General features: G+C 31.9%; 1 protein-coding gene across 3 annotated transcripts in view; it reads left to right on the forward strand.

The window, feature by feature from the left end:
- Positions 1-17,438, forward strand: part of GABRG1 (gamma-aminobutyric acid type A receptor subunit gamma1) — an 84,103-nt gene that overhangs the window by 51,887 nt on the left and 14,778 nt on the right. For all 3 annotated transcript variants that reach the window (XM_035293789.3, XM_035293790.3, XM_035293788.3), the window contains exons 4-7: positions 7,790-8,010; positions 8,861-8,943; positions 13,934-14,071; positions 14,178-14,330. In XM_035293789.3, the coding sequence (XP_035149680.2) occupies positions 7,790-8,010; positions 8,861-8,943; positions 13,934-14,071; positions 14,178-14,330 (595 nt within the window). The remainder of the gene's footprint in view (positions 1-7,789; positions 8,011-8,860; positions 8,944-13,933; positions 14,072-14,177; positions 14,331-17,438) is intronic.

Here is a 17,438-nt window from a genome sequence, read left to right on the forward strand (position 1 = left end):
ATGGAAACTGGAAAGCAAATTAAAATGTTGTGAAGGGAATTACATTCGTTTTCTCTGCTTAAATGTAGGGCTATCAAATATATATTTGAACTGAACTTAATAAGGGTTTATGAAAACATTTCTAATTTATGAAAAATAGTCGGCTCAGTTAATTTACATGTTTTTGGATAATTATTTTTGAAATTTTTATGGGTACATGAAAACTCTTGACATAAACTGATTTCATGAAATACTTTACTCTTTTGACAGATTGCTAGATTTTAAATAAAAATCATACTATTTTTAATATATCTAAAATCTGTCAAATATTAGTATTTTTATTAAGAACTTCTCCATTTCAAATCAATATTGATTTTCAGCAGAGACAAAGTAAGTTTAAATAGGTTTAAAAACCAGGTAAACACACCTATATCTTATTTAATTGAATAGTTCATTGCAATATAAAGCTAGCATCACAATGGTTATGCAGTCCTTGTTTTCTTGAAACTTCACTCAATAATCTTATGTTTTCAGTGCTGATCACTTCTTTTCAGATTTCATGGTCATTCAGATCAAGCTCAAATTGCAGAGAAATAGAGGCAACAACCTATAGAGAATGTATTTTTAATATATTACATTTAATAATGAGAAATATGAAGCCAACTTCACTGAGATCAAGAGATGGGACAAAATAACAAGAATGTAGATTTTCATAGAGAAGAGATGGAGGAATATGTTTCTACTTGGCGCAATATAAATTGTCTTCTCTGTGGAGAAGAAACGTGGATAATTTTTGTAAAAGTGTTCTGAATCCATGAGTGTCTATTCCTACTGTTAATAGCTCTGTGATGGTTAATTTTACTTGTCAACTTGGCCAGATTATGGTACACAAATACAGTTATGTATCACTTAATGACAGTGACACATTATAAGAAATGCATCTTTAGTCAGTTTCATTGTGGAAACATCACAGAATGTACTTATACAAACCAACATACTGAGGCTATGTGATGATATAGCCTATTGCTTCTAGGCTACAAACCTGTAAAGAGGATCATTGTACTCAATGTTGTAGGTAATTGTAACACAATAAGTATTTGCATATCTAAACATACCTAAACAAAGAAAAATACAGGAAAAATTTGGTATAAAAGATAAAAATGGTATACCTCATAAGGGGCTTATTACTGAAAGCTTGCAGAACTAAAAGTTGCTCTGGGTGAGTCAGTGAGTGGTGAGTAAATGTGAAGGCCTGGACATTACTGTGCACTACCATAGACCTTATAAACACTGTGCACTTAGATTACACCAAATTTATTTTTAAAATAATTTTTTCTTCTGTAACAAATTATTATTAGCTTACTGAAATTTTTTATTTTATACATTTTTTATTATACATTTTTTTACTTTTTTTTTTTTTTGAGACCGAGTTTCGCTCTTGTTACCCAGGCGGGAGTGCAATGGTGCGATCTCGGCTCACCACAACCTCCGCCTCCTGGGTTCAGGCAATTCTCCTGCCTCAGCCTCCTGAGTAGCTGGGATTACAAGCACACGCCACCATGCCCAGCTAATTTTTTGTATTTTTAGTAGAGACGGGGTTTCACCATGTTGACCAGGATGGTTTCGATCTCTTGACCTCGTGATCCACTTGCCTCAGCCTCCCAAAGTGCTGGGATTACAGGCTTGAGCCACCGCGCCTGGCAGCTTAAAACAAAAACACTACACAGCTGTACAAAGAATTTTCTTTGTGTAATTATTTGGTAAACTTTTGCTTTTTTCTATTAAATTTTTTTTTCAACATTTTGTTAAAAACTAAAAAAGGTACACATTACCCTACATGGTCAGAATCATCATCAAAACTGTCTTCCACCTTCACATTTTGTCCCACTAGGTCTTCAGGGGCAATAACATGCATGGAGCTGTCATCTGATCTGATAATAATGCTTCTTCTGGAATGCCTATTGAAGGACCTGCCTGAGGCTCTTTTACAGTTAACTTGCATATGTTACATATACATATATGTATGTAAATACATAAAATATATAAATATATATGTGCTACATTATAAAATATTTATAAAAAATATATAACATATAATTTGGTTTATGTGTTTATCAAGCTATACTTTCTATCATTTTACAGTTAACATATGTATGTGTTATGTACATATATATTACAGTTGACATATATATTTGTTATGTGTGTACATATGTGTATGTGTGTGTGTGTGCATGTGTGTGTGTATGTGTGTATAAAGTACAAAGAGTATAATCCAAAATGACAATAGAAAGTATTGTATGGTTACTATGTAAACCGGTAATAAGCTACTTATTTATTATCATTACCAAGTATTATATACTGTGCATAATTGTATGTGTTACACTTTTAAACAACTGGCAGCACAACAGGTTTATTTACACCAGCATTACCAGAAAGATGTAAGCAATGTTTTGTGCTAGGATGATAGGATGACTACAACATCACTAGGTGGTAGGAATTTTTCAAGTGCACTGTGATTTTATGGAACCACCATTGTACATGTGGTCCATCATTGACTGAAAACATTGTTATGCAGTGCATGACTGCATTTATCCAGTCTAGATGTTGCTGTGAAAGTTTTATTTAGATGTGATTCACATTAAAATCAGTAGATTTTGAGTAAAGGAGATTACCCTTTATAAAGTAGTTGGGCACTTGAAAAATTGAGTGAGGTCTCTCTGGGAAGAAGGGACTCAGGCTCCAGGCTGCCTTTGGCTTCAAGACTGAAACATCAACTCTTCCCAGGTTCCATAGCTACCAGTCTTCCCTGAAGATTTTGAACTTTTCAGCTCCTACAATATCACATGGTTTAATTCTCTTTTCCATTTCTCTCTCTCTCACTACCTATCCCTCTACCTCTCCATCAGTCAGCATCCATATGTCCACCCATTTATTCTCTTGGCTGTGTTTCTGTGGAGTACTATTACCTGCTCCTAAAACAAGTCACAGAGTAGCTTGCTCCCTTGCTTCCATCCCAGGTCTCCCATGCCAATATTAATGTATTAATATATAATATTATGTAATTACATAGTTGTATATTTTATATATATATATTCCAAAGTCTGGAAACCGGCCTTGTCTTCTCTATTTTATTGTAACTTCTTAAGGACTGGGAGTTCATTCATCAGGTTTATAAAACCCTACATGTTGTATTACTGCATCTTCAGTAGAGTTTAGCTGTTCTGTGAATATAATGTTCAATATTTTACTCTTTGAACTTGTATACAGAATATTATACAATATATATTCTGAAAATATAGTTATATATTTCCAGTAGGAAATGGATGACTGAGCATGATGTAGAAAATTAACACATGAAGTACTAGGATTTTCAGTTCATTATTCTCAGTGCAGTATTCAGAGTTGTTTCTAGGGACAACTCAATTACTGAAAACAGGTAATTTTAGATAATAGTTGCTCAAAAGCTTTTCCAGGTGTAGAATAACCTGTGTATTTGAGGAATGTACATTCCATGACATACAGAAAATATGCTACTTTTTCATTATATATGGCCTGCATTTTTTTATTTTCCATTCTGCCCTGCACTTTATTGCCTCTTGTCTTCTCCTGCCCCCACCATTTGCTAATTGATGCATGAATCAAAATATTTCCCAGTCCTACAGGTTTCAGGTTAAATGCAATTTCTGTTATAAAGTCTTTCGTAGTTTCCTCTAACTAAAAATAATCTCTACTATTTCTATTTCTCTTTATATCCCTTCTACATTTTATTAATTTCCAGTTATATTATGTATATGTTCAAACTAGGGAGTCTTTATTTTCATCTTTATAAACCCAGTACATTATAAAAAGCAATAAAAACGCTAAAAAATTGCTAAAACATTAATTGATAAATGCATATGATGTTATGGGCCTTTGACAATCTACGTTCATAGACATAAGAAGAGAGCACAAAGGGTTAGCAGCTGAGTCCAGAGTATGTGTCTACTTTTTGAATCTCTCTCATGTATTGCAGATGACTTCAATGCTTTAAGCAGCTGGCATAATCTCTTTTCTCCTTATTTCTCTATTTCAAATGTAGAAGAACACCAAATTTTTTATTTATTTTATCCTGCTAGAATTCAGAAGTTGGTGCTTGTACAATAATTAAGGAAACTGGAGCTGATACCTACATACTTTTACCACTAAAGCTTGCTTATTTGTCCTGTGGATTAACTATACTTGTACTTTTTCTTCACATGTCTGTAACTCTATTATTTGAATTACTGTTGAAAATTATTAGGTCCACCATTCTGTTCTTGCCATGTGACTAGACACTTTTAGAAGACATTAATGACAGCATAGAAAAAACAAATCAAGATTAATCAAATTTAATGATGAAATTATGCACCTAGGTTAATTGCTTTGGCAGGTCTTGAATTTTGTGTGAAGTTTCTCCCATTACTAGAAAGACAGCAATATTGAATTAACTAGTACTTTGAAATGTGAGATACAGTGCATAATTGTAAACTGACAATGTAGTAATGAGACTGCACTATACACTTATCAATTGTGGTTTTATTATATTAAGTTAGGAATCAAAATGAGTCACTTCACACTTATTCATTACTGCTGTATTGTAAGCTAACTTGTGAGGAGATACAGTACCTTCTGTAAAACACATTGGATGTCAAATTTTAAATGCACTGTTTCTTATCTCAAAATGTTTATCCTAGAAGTTATTGTATTTGTTATTCTGAGTACATAGAGGTTTCATTTTATGTTTTTCTTTTGCTTATTTCTTATTGTAACCTGTGAAAAGGAATATGAAAAACAAGAGCAGTTTGGTCATTTTCCGGAAATCGCACTAATACAAATGAGCAAACAAAACTGGATTTCTTTTTATTATGTGTAACATGACACAGACTTTAATGATCTTATATCAGTGAGGCATTTATTAAAAATTGGCAATTTATAAGGGCTTAGAAGTATTAACTTCTGCAAAGGGCTTGTGAAAGTCGGATTATCAAGACATATGTCTTTCTCTTCTTGATATTAGATTGAGGGGACAACTGTGAGTAGAAAACATTTCCTGTTTCTGATCCCTTGGAAGTTATAAGTCTTCTAATGGTGATTAGCACTTCCAGAATCAGGGATTCTAGAGAAGGTCCTGCCAGCTGCTAAGTAGTATTGACAGCTGCTTTGGAAATCCCAGCCCTAGACAAATTTAATGTCCTGTTATTGAGGAACACTGCAGCTAAGTATAACTGCCAAGTAACATTACATTCCCCCTACCAACCAATGTTGAATATTTGCCTAGCCACAATCATGAGTGGTATCAAGTAGTTCATGATGTTTGATATCATGCAAAAATACAACATAATTCTGGGAAATAATGTTGAATAAATGCTCTTTCCAGGGAATTTAGTCTACCATAGAAGGTGTATGAGGCTTTTGTCTGTATTTACTATTAAAGTTAGATACCAGGTCATTAGTGTAGATTGCACTGTTAGACTGAATGGTTGGTCATTTGCATCAGGTGAAGAGGCTGCTTCCATAAATTTTAACTGATTACAAAGACAAGACATCTGGTCTTAGATATAGGCCTGCAGAATAGGGATTAATAATAACTTCAGTGAAGCTGTCCAGGAATTTTTCACAAGGTTCAAATAAATACACCAGTGATATTGTATATAAGGTTATCTTGGATCTCCTAAATGCATGTATTTTATGTATTTTATGTATTACTCCATTAATATTACTGACTAAGATAATTAAACATCTACAGCATAAATATAAATTATTATGTATTATGGGATGTGGTTTGCCTTATGACTCAGCTTGCACTATAAACACAGTATATCAACAAGGTTGTAGCTATCAGATTTATAAGGCTTACCTGGTTGCAAAAGTACTTTCACTCTGTATTCCACAGCACAGTTTGATCTGTACCATCCCATATTACATTGCAAAAAACCAAAATTTTAATTATTTCCTTCTCTAAAGTACTTTAGCATGGCAATCAAAACTGTAAAGAGAGAGTCATGATTTTTGTGCACAAAAACTTCATGGTTTAAGTAGATGTTAAATTGGTAGGTAGATTATTCAATGATTACACATTACTTCATTATATGAAGAAATTATTCATAATTATACATGCATTATTTTAAGCCCTTTATAAAACACATCTCATACTCAATTACATAGTTTTTGGCTTTATTTAATTTTAAATAATTTTTATGTATATGCTTTTCCAGAACTGTAAGATTGTTCATCCAAAATAGGTAAAATGAGGTACCCTTTCAATATATTTTTATATTCCAGTTAAGCAAATTGTAATTTTAAGTAGTCTACCCAGAACCTAGGGATTCGACCTAGCTTCCTATAAATAAGTTGACTTCTAGTTTGTTTTCTAATTAATCTCTCATAATTTTTTTCCCATTTTTCTTTTATTGAACAAATTCCCAATTATATTTCCATTTCTTATGTTAAATATTTTCCTTCAAAAAAATTGGCCAATTGCTAATATGACATCCAGTGAAAGTAGTCAGGCAATCTTTCCCACCAGAAGTAACTTATATAATACCTCATATTTTTCAATTTATTTCTACTTTTAGATATCAAAATTATATACACACACATGCAAACATACATACACACATACATATGCACACACACAAATATATATATATATTTATTTATTTATTTATTTACTTCCTTTCCTTCATGGCATTGACCGCTGCATTCTTATTCATTTTATTTATTTTAAATGCTTCTAATTTTGCAGTTATTTTGTCAGGATATCAAAGATAGATAATATCTAGTTTTCTATTCCTAAATGTTCTCTGTTAATCATGAAATTTCCTGATTACAGTTACTTATTGACTATGGACAAAGGTTTTGCTCCAACTTTGAAACCCATCAGACTTTTTAATAACCGTCGTTATATGCATTTGCTGTGGGTGGGGACTTCGAGTTTAGCCTGCAATCGCTCAGTTTCCATATCAACTGCTTGTTAGTTCTGTGGTGTGAGAAGAATTTATTATTATTATTATTATTATTTTTCAAGACTAGTCAAGTGAAGTAGTGAGAAAGGGGGAAAGAGTAGAACAAGAAGTTCGATCTGTAACTGACTGTGAACAATTAATTGAGATCACTCACTACCTTAGGACCAGCTGGCATGAGAAGAATTATTTTATATTTCTAGTAATGCATGTTACTGCAAAATAATGATTATAGTAGCACATATTTCACAGTGTTGCAATAATGATTTAGTGACATTACACATGCAAAGCTTTTAACATATGCTTGGCGTTTTATAAGTGCTCAATAGGTTAGTTTGTGGTTGCTTTCAAACATTTTTTTAAAAGTAGATACAAATAACTGGAATTAACTTTTTAGACAAAGAACAATATAAGGGCTCTTATGCAATATTGGCTAATTTTTGCATCTAGAATTTTTGTTTATAATTTTTGTGACAAACTCTATGTATAAATTAATATAATGTTAAAATTAAGATAATTTACTTTTAAGTTTAATGAGTACTTCCTACATACTATAAAATCTTAAGTAAAATTTACACACATGCAAAAAAAAAAAAAAGAATAAAGCCACACTGGGCAACAATAACTACTAGAAATCTTTGATTTTATTTTACATGACTCGTGCAAAGAAAAAGATAGTTTAAAATAATTGCATTTTTTTCTCCAAAAAGACTGAGTTTAACTGTCACTTACTTTAAGAAATTTTACAATGTAAAAATTCAAACTTCTGAGAAAAACAACTAAAATAGTGGCTTTTCTAATATGTTGTTACCCTTCTTATTATCTTTTAGGAATATACAATAGATATAATTTTTGCTCAAACCTGGTTTGACAGTCGTTTAAAATTCAATAGTACCATGAAAGTTCTTATGCTTAACAGTAATATGGTTGGAAAAATTTGGATTCCTGACACTTTCTTCCGAAACTCAAGAAAATCTGATGCTCACTGGATAACAACTCCTAATCGTCTGCTTCGAATTTGGAATGATGGACGAGTTCTATATACTCTCAGGTAATATTGGTTTTAAAATCTGCCATTGCTCTCATTTATTTTCCATACTAATATTTAATCAACTCCTAATTTTTCCTTTCTCAAAGTTGCAAAGTCAAAAATATGGAGCTCCTTTCACATGCTAAAATATAAAATAGTGAAATATTTTGGCCAGACTTTTTAAAGCTCAAAGGTATTATTATGTGAAAAGGACTAAAAAGAAAGAGAAAAAATGATTTTATTTTCTTCCATGGAAGCAGAAGAAGTTGCAGCATAAAGATTATGATTTTCTTAACCTGCAATGCAAATAATGAAGTAAGATTTTCTCTAGAAACCCACCCTTCTATAAAATGTTATAATATCTAATTTTCAATGGTGTAGTAAAACATTCCTAAGAAAGGATTAAATGAAGGTTGGTGTATAAGGTTCAAGTTTATTTAACTCATTTCCATGAACATATCTGCTTATAAAGAACCATCCTTCAATGAAAGATGTAATAAATTAAGAGAAAAAATTACCACACTTAACCATTTATAATTGGCTAATCTGTTGTTTTTGCACATGTGTTTGTGCATGTGTATTTGTGAAGATATTGAAGTATGAAATATTAAATGTAAACACAGAGATTATATTGAAGTGTATTCAGAGGTAACAGTAGACTGAAGAAGAAATTGTTAGAATTCTCATATTTATATATAAATGTTACAATATTATTACTATGTAATACTTTGAGACTTTAGAACCATTGTTATATTCTAATATGTCACAATCTATTATCATATGACAGAATCTTGTTTTAAAATTAGGCAAGAGATTTTCAATGCTTCAAATTATTTCTCTTTATTTATGCTTTTTCTTTTCATCTAAATAGACTGACAATTAATGCAGAATGTTATCTTCAGCTTCATAACTTTCCTATGGATGAACATTCCTGTCCATTGGAATTTTCAAGCTGTAAGTGACAAAACACTTGATAACATAGAATTTTAGCCTTAGAAACTGTTTATTTAAAAATAAAATGAAAGAAAACAAATTATAATTTTCAAAAGTAAAAATTATGTACAATTATTTTAAATGAAATAATTACAAATAATATATTTCCTTCTTGCTTTTAAACTAAAAGGTTTCAATTAATGTGTAGTGAATGCATATATTTTACTAAAACATTCTTTACAGCTTCTAGTTTTATTCCAAAGCTATTTGCTTATTTTTATTAAATAAAGGAGTATTGAAGATAGATTTTTATTCAAATGTTCTTACACAGCCACGAATAAAAAAGTTGATTAAAATTATATTCATCTTCCTGGAGGCAAGATTTAACTTTATTACATTAGATTTTGAAATCTGCTTCAAACATTGGTTTGGCATACAGTATTTACCGCATGAATAGCAAATATTTGGGACTAATAAGTCAAAAAAGCCAAGGTAGAAATAAGTTGATTTTAATTAAAAAACGACTCATAGGAATGTGGTTAGAGCTGAATAATTTTAGTATACAAACCTGGTATTTTCTTTCAAGAAAATAATTATAACTTTTCCAAAGTCAAATTTTATTTCATATTTACTAACATACTTATCCTCACACATATTTTTATAAAAGTGTTTTTCTAGATACATACAATTGTCTTAAAAACATATAAAATTACTTATAAAAATGTGATTGCCTATACTGACAAATTGTCAGATGCTATTTTCCTTCTTTTAAAATTTGTTGTTTTCACAGATCTCATTCTAGAATCTATTAGTGGTAGAGTGTAATATGACAATTAATTCATAAGTATAACCCTACTTTTTCACTTACTAAATTTCCACATATTTTTTGCCTTTTATTAATGATGTTGAAATTTCTTAATGATTTGTCTCATTAAAGCATTCTTTTATATTAATGAGCTATGTACTACTTTGATTTTTAAACAGCAACTTCAAAATGAATAAAACAGCCAAAGAGCAACAAATACTTGATTGATAGGATTACTCGAGGAAAGTTCATATGCAAATAGTTGATAGCAATTGTACTTCATTCTAGGAATCATTCTTAAATTTTTATGTGATATTTTTATGTTTTGATTGTTGTCAATGGTAATTAATCATATATCTTTGTGAATATAATTGGGTGTCAATAACAAACATATAATAATGATAGTTAATCTTTTTTGGACAATCTACATGGGTCCAGTGGAGAATTAAGCCATCTGCATCTACTATTTCACAACAAATATGTGTGGAAGATTTAATTACAGTCCCAATTTTAAAAGTCAATATCAAGATTCAGAGTGGCTATTTACCAACCATGTTTATTTGTGCCCACACTATTGTATACTATGTCTATACTCTATTGCCTCTAAAACTTTTTTAAAATAAAGAAAGAAACTATGGAGGCCAGGTGCAGTGGTTCACACTTGTAATCCTGGGAGTTTGGGAGGCTGAGGCAGGCTAATCACCTGAGGTCAGGCGTTCGAGATCAGCCTGGCCAGTGTGATGAAACCCTGTCTCTACTAAAAATACAAAAATTAGCCAGGCATGGTGGCATGCACCTGTAATCCAGGCTACTTGGGAGGGTGAGACAGGAGAATCACTTGAACCTGGGAGGCAGATGTTGACCTGAGCTGAGATTATGCCATTGCACTACAGCCTGGGCAACAAGAGCCAAATTCCATCTCAAAAAGAAAAGAAAAGAAAGAAAGAAACTATGGAAATCAGGATGGCTACAACCCTAGAGAGCAAGTGGAAGAAGATGGAGAAGAGGAAAGACAAAATAGGTTATTAAATAGATCAGTAGAGATGATAATTATTTCATTGCATGACTAATAGAGATCCTAGTGCAAAATATATATTACTTTGGAAATATTGGATATACTAGTTTGAAATTTCAAGTTAATTAGTGGATTCTATTTCTATAATGTCATAGAACAATCTTTATGTTGAAAACAAAAATTTTATACAATTCAAATATTCTAAAAACATGTATGTGATAACAAATGCAAAGAACATTTTAGCTACAAACATCTACATGCAAACTATAAAAAAAGAAAGGTAATTTTGAAGCCTATTATGACCTGAAGACGACAAAATGTGATAATTTCCTTTAAGTTTTTCTTTGATGATCTTGTAGGATGGAAGTGTAATAGAACATCATCTCCCCATAAAGGTGGGATGCAAAAGTCTGGGCAGTTGAGATCACATGAAGAATTACCTACACACACACACACGCGCACACACACACACACACACACACACACACCAAAAGCTAAAAGAGAAGTTGCCCCTGAAATCAGTATACGAGGGTGAAATAATTCTTGAGAGAATCTAATTATAAGTCTACCCTTAAGTAGATTTTTAGCCCAATTTTTTTCACTTGGTTGGTTCAAAGAGTCCTCAAAGACATTACTGACACAAGGCAGAAGCAAATACATTTTTTGAAAGATAAATGGATATACCTCTGTTCCAGACATCTACAAAGTAGACATAAACATTTTCAACACAAATAACTAACAGAGGACTGGAAGCAATGGCAAAAAAAAACAAAACAGACAAATGGGATCTACTTAAACTTCAGAGTTTCTATCTAACAAAAGAAACAATCATTAGAGTGAACTGGCATCCAACAGAATGGGCAAAAAAATTTTTGCAATCTACCCATCTGACAAAAGACTTATGTCCAGAATCTACAAATAACTAAAACAGATTTACAAGAAAAAAACAAACAAACCTATTCAAAAATGGTGAAGGATATGAACAGATACTTTTCAACAGAAGACATTTATGAGGCCAACAAACACATAAAAAATGCTCATCATCACTGATCATTAGAGAAATGCAAATCAAAACCACACTGAGTTACCATCTCATGCCAGTTAGAATGGCAATCTTTAAAAAATCTGGGGACAACAGATGCTAGACAGAATGTGGAGAAACAGGAACACTTTTACACTCTTGGTGGGAGTGTTAATTAGTTCAGCCATTGTGGAAGACAATGTGGTGATACCTCAAGAATCTAGAACTAGAAATACCATTTGACCTACAATCTCATTGCTGGGTATATACCCAAAGGATTATAAATCATTCTGTTATAAAGACATATGCACACATATTTTATTGTGGCACTGTTTACAATAGCAAGAACCTGAAACCAACCCAAATGCCCATCAAGGATAGACTTGACAAAGAAAATGTGGCATACATACATCATGGAATAATATGCAGTCATAAAAAAGGATGATTTCATGTCCTTTGTAGGTACATGGATGAATCTGGAAGCCATCATTCTCAGCAAATTGACACAAGAACCGTAAAACAAACACTGCATGTTTTCACTGATAGGCAGGTGTTGAACATTGAGAACACATGGGCACAGAGAAAGGAATATCACACACTGGAGTCTGTTGGGGGGTGGGGGCCTAGGGGAGGAACAGCAGGGGGTGGGGTGGTTGGGGAGGGAAAACATTGGGAGAAACTCCTGAGGTAGGTGATAGGGGGATTTAGGCAGCAAACTACCATGGCATGTGTGTACCTATGCAAGAATCCTGCAAGATCTGCACATGTACCCCAGAACTTAAACAATTTTTTAAAAAAAGAGGAAAAATAAGAGAAAATAAAAATAAATAATGGACAATTGAACAAGCAGTTCCTCAAAGAAGCAGTTCAAGAATCAAATAAACATACTTTTTAAATGCTGGGTTTTATCAGTAATCAGGAGAATGTGAAACAAAACACACTTCATGGATTAGTAAAAATGAAGAAGGCTGTATATATTAAGATTAATGAGAATATGCATTCATGTGAATTTTCACACTCTGGCTGATAAGAGAATATGGTAGTGGCCAGGCATGGTGACTTATGCCTGTAATCCCAGCACTTTGGGAGGCCGAGCGGAGTGGATTACCTGATGTCAGGAGGTCAAGAACAGCCTGACCAAAATGGCAAAACCTTGTCTCTACTAAAAATGTAAAACAATTAGCCAGGCATGGTGGCGAGCACCTGTAGTCACAGCTACTTGTGAGGCTGAGGCATGAGAATTGCTTGAACCTGGGCAGCAGAGGTCGGCAGTGAGCTGAGATCATGCCACTGCACACCAGCCTGGGTGACAGAGTGAGACACTGTCTCAATTAAAAGAGAGAGAGAGAGAGAGAGAAAGAGAAAGAGAGAGAGAGAGAGAGAATATGTTAGTATACGCTCCATGGAAAAAAGATTGGCACATTGGCACTACCTCAAAAAGTTGACATTATATGTAACCCATGACCCAGCTACTCCATACCTAAGTGTATATACTAGAACAGCCTTTGCATATACACATTTGAGTACGTATGTATAATAATGTTACTAACAGCAATGTTGTTTATAGCCAACAGAAAATATCACAAATGTCTAAAACAGTATGATGGATAAATTTTGATACGTTTTTACCAGGGAAGAAATTTAGCAACATACAACAACATTGATGACTATCATAATATATTTTAAAAAGATGTTCTTAGACAAGGTAGCATGAGGAAAAAGAAGAAAACAAATATGCAAAATAATGCCTTAAGTATGGCAATGATCAAATAAAGTTCAAAGGGACCCAAACTATGCTATACTTTTCAAAGATGCATGTGAAAAATCCATATCAAAAAGAAAAGATCATCACAGAAATCAGGATAGTTATTATCTCTAGATTGTAAAGAGAGTACTATATTGGGGTAGACGTATTGGGTTTTCTATATGTTAGCAAGGTTCTGTTTCTTAATTTAAGTAGGTTACATGGTTTATCATTATTTGATCCATGTATGATTATTCATTTAACTATGCTTATTTATATTTATTGTATGCAAATGTTCTATGTTTGGCATATCTTATAATAAAAAAGGAGGAAGAAGTTCCAATAATTTACCATTGGATAGCGTTGTTATTACAATGTTATCAAATTTGGATCTTGCTAATCTAAGTATTTTTATTTTTTCTGTAGATGGATACCCTAAAAATGAAATTGAGTATAAGTGGAAAAAGCCCTCTGTAGAAGTGGCTGATCCTAAATACTGGAGATTATATCAGTTTGCATTTGTAGGGTTACGGAACTCAACTGAAATCTCTCACACAATCTCTGGTAAAGACAGTACTTAAACAGTGAATTATGCTAGCATTAAATCACATTTGTACTTTAAATATATGGATTGAGATTTATATTTTATAGTTAAAATATTTTTTTCCAGGGGATTATGTTATCATGACAATTTTTTTTGACCTGAGCAGAAGAATGGGATATTTCACTATTCAGACCTACATTCCGTGCATTCTGACAGTGGTTCTTTCTTGGGTTTCGTTTTGGATCAATAAAGACGCAGTTCCTGCAAGAACATCATTGGGTATGACATGTAATATTATACTATAATACCGTAGAACTTTAAAAAAATTTAATGTGATAAAAGTTTATAGTCATATTTATTAGAAATATTCTTGTAGACTAAAATCAGGTAAAAATTGACAGAAACCATAGGACAATACCATATTTAAAGAGATATGTAAAAAAAACAAGTAGAAACTGGAATTGTAAAGGACTTGAAATTTTAGAAAATTCTTTCTTTTTTTTTTCTGCTAATGAAGGCCAAGGGAAGCATAGATACATCACAGGAATTAATACATGAAAATTATACATAATCCCTAAATCTTATTTGGGTTGAGATTTTCTCCCGCTTTTCATCAAGATTTTATTTTACATTATTACTGAGTCACTAATAACCACCGTTTATTTAATGAGGTGTGTGGATGGCTTTGAAATAACCTGCTCTAATAACACTGCCAGTGAAGTCAACTGCTCCAAATGGCAAGTAGCTGAAAGGAACAAGAAGCTCTCTGACTTCTGTCATATGTAAAATGTGTACTTATTCTGTGAATACTTGAGAGTTGTCTTTACAATAACATTGATTAACAGGGTAGTTGTAATTCATACTTGACAAAACAGATTTTGCTCTTTTTCTGTGGACATCTATTGCAATAATCAAATCATATAACAAAATAGGTGACTAATTATGATACAGTTATTTAAAAAACAATAACCTGCATTCAGGTATCGATACACAAAGAAAACTTGCTAATCAATTGATTGACCCCCCAAAACAATGAACAACATGAATCACATTGCTGATAATTGTATCTTAAAAATATATAAAGGTGAGATGGTTTCCATTTTTAACCACAAAGAAGTTTCTATGTAATTTCTATGATAGATTGTAAATAATTCCATCTAATAAGTATAGTAAAATGCAGGTCACATAAAAGTGACAAAGACAATGCTTGAGGAACATAGGTCTCTACTTGAAAATGAAGTTCTCTTGGGTATCGAAACAGAGGTGATGGCATAGTTAGCGAACAAAATCCATTCGTGCCTTAATTTTGTTTTCTTTCATTGTTTCAAATTATTTTACATCCTAAGCTGTATAAATTATTTTAGGTTCTTTGTATGCTACTATAACTTAAACATGATATTTTTTGCTTCTATTTCCATATTTTTCTGGGAATGTAAATTAGTATAACCACTATAGATAACAGTTTTGGAAGTTACTCAAAGAGAAACTTGAATGGATTATTTATACCATTGGATTTGTGTAAAGCTGTATGCTGGAGTTTCATGAAGAGAAAAACCAATTGTAAAGTCATTTTTGCATAGATTTACTTTTATTCAATATTAGTATATCAGTTGTAAAGATAAGTACAGCCAGATGTTACTTGAAAATATCTCTTGTAATTGTGGACCCTACTACTATTTTAAATATACATACACACACACGTATCATTGAAGGACAATTTGCTTAACTCAATGAACTCAACCTTGCATGTTACTAAAATTTATCAAATACTTTCTATAAAACAAGCAGTGTTTTTGGTGATGCAGTGTTAACAGTGAATACAATTTGAAAACATTGATGTTTATGGTGTTTACATTTTAGAATAGAAAACAGGCAATGTAAAAATATAAAAAGCATACAATAAAATTTTAGTAAGTCATGAAGTCTGTGAGGAGATAGCAAAATCAATGTTCAGTAAATGACAGGATGTGAGTGGTGTGATGTTTGCTATATTATATTGTGGAGTCTCAGTAGATGTCTCTGAGAATGTGGCATTTGAGCAGTAACCCAGTGAAGTGTGGGCTGATAGCCTGGTGCATATTGAACAGAACGATGTTACAGGCGAGAGAACCATATGGTTCTGAAGCCAGATCTTTCTGCTATGCCATGCTTGGGGTTCAAAAAGATGACAAATGTGGTTGGAGCTAAATGAATAGTCATAGAAAATGAATTTGGAAAAGTGGGCAATAGTTAGATTATATAAGATTTGTGGGCCATTTTAAGGACTTCAAATTTTATTTCAAATGTGATGGGAGACTATTGTAGGATCTTGAGTAGGAGAAGCCATGAAGAAAACAGCAATGATATCCAAAAGTTTTTCTCAATATCCTGTTAACATCCTAAATGTTTTTTATTATGATGGACTCAGAAATATTTTAATAGAAAATCTACCATGTTCTTCTCAAGGTTATCACAGGAATAATAATTATTAAATTAAATAAATATCTGAAAGCAAAGTTCTGCTTAGTTTTCCTTGTCTTATTAAAAATATAATAGCAACCTAATACGTTAAAATTTATTGCAGTTATGGATAATAAAATCAAACTATACACTGGATTTAATATTTTTAAGTAGATAGGGGACATAATTGTGGAGGCAAGAAATGCTTTGGAAACCTACCTTGGACTTTCTATAGAAACAATGTGATTTAATAAGCTTCTGTGGGAGTTGAGGGAAAGAAAAGCTTGTATATATTATATTTTAGCCTTTACCACAACAAAGCCTTTAAAATATAGATTTGGCTTCAAAATAAAATAAAAGCTATTAGGAATAATGAGAGAAATAGACAAATTTACAATCATTACTGTTTTCTCATATGTAGTTAGAACTACAAGAAAAAGTTAATTAGGATATAGATACTTTGAAAAATAATTATCATCAACAATTTTACCTGATTGATGTTTACAGAACACTCCACCTAACTTCAGAATAGGCAATATTTTCAAGTGCATATGAAACATTAAACAAGATCTTACAAATATTAAAAACACAAAAATTTTCAGAGTATATTTTCTAACAAAAATGGAAGTAAATTAAAAATTAATCAAAAATATAACTGATAATGGCCTTGTACATTTTAAAATTTAAAAAACAGACAAATAATTAAATTTGTATCTTTTGTATATTTATTACAAGTACAAAGCAAGATATTACTTTATTTTTTAATGAGAAACACAAAGCAGTTGAAAAACTTTGTTAAGGTCACAGAGCTAATAGGTAGAAGGGTAAGAGATTGAACCTAAATTTGTTCTATAATTCCAAATTCATCACAACTGTGTCACCTTCTTAATGTTTTCTCTAAACCTAAGAAGTGATAAAATTGAAGCGATAGGTGTGTGAGTAGAATTG

The sequence above is a fragment of the Callithrix jacchus genome, chromosome 3 (genome assembly GCF_049354715.1).
Source record: "Callithrix jacchus isolate 240 chromosome 3, calJac240_pri, whole genome shotgun sequence".
Taxonomy (NCBI): domain Eukaryota; kingdom Metazoa; phylum Chordata; class Mammalia; order Primates; family Cebidae; genus Callithrix; species Callithrix jacchus.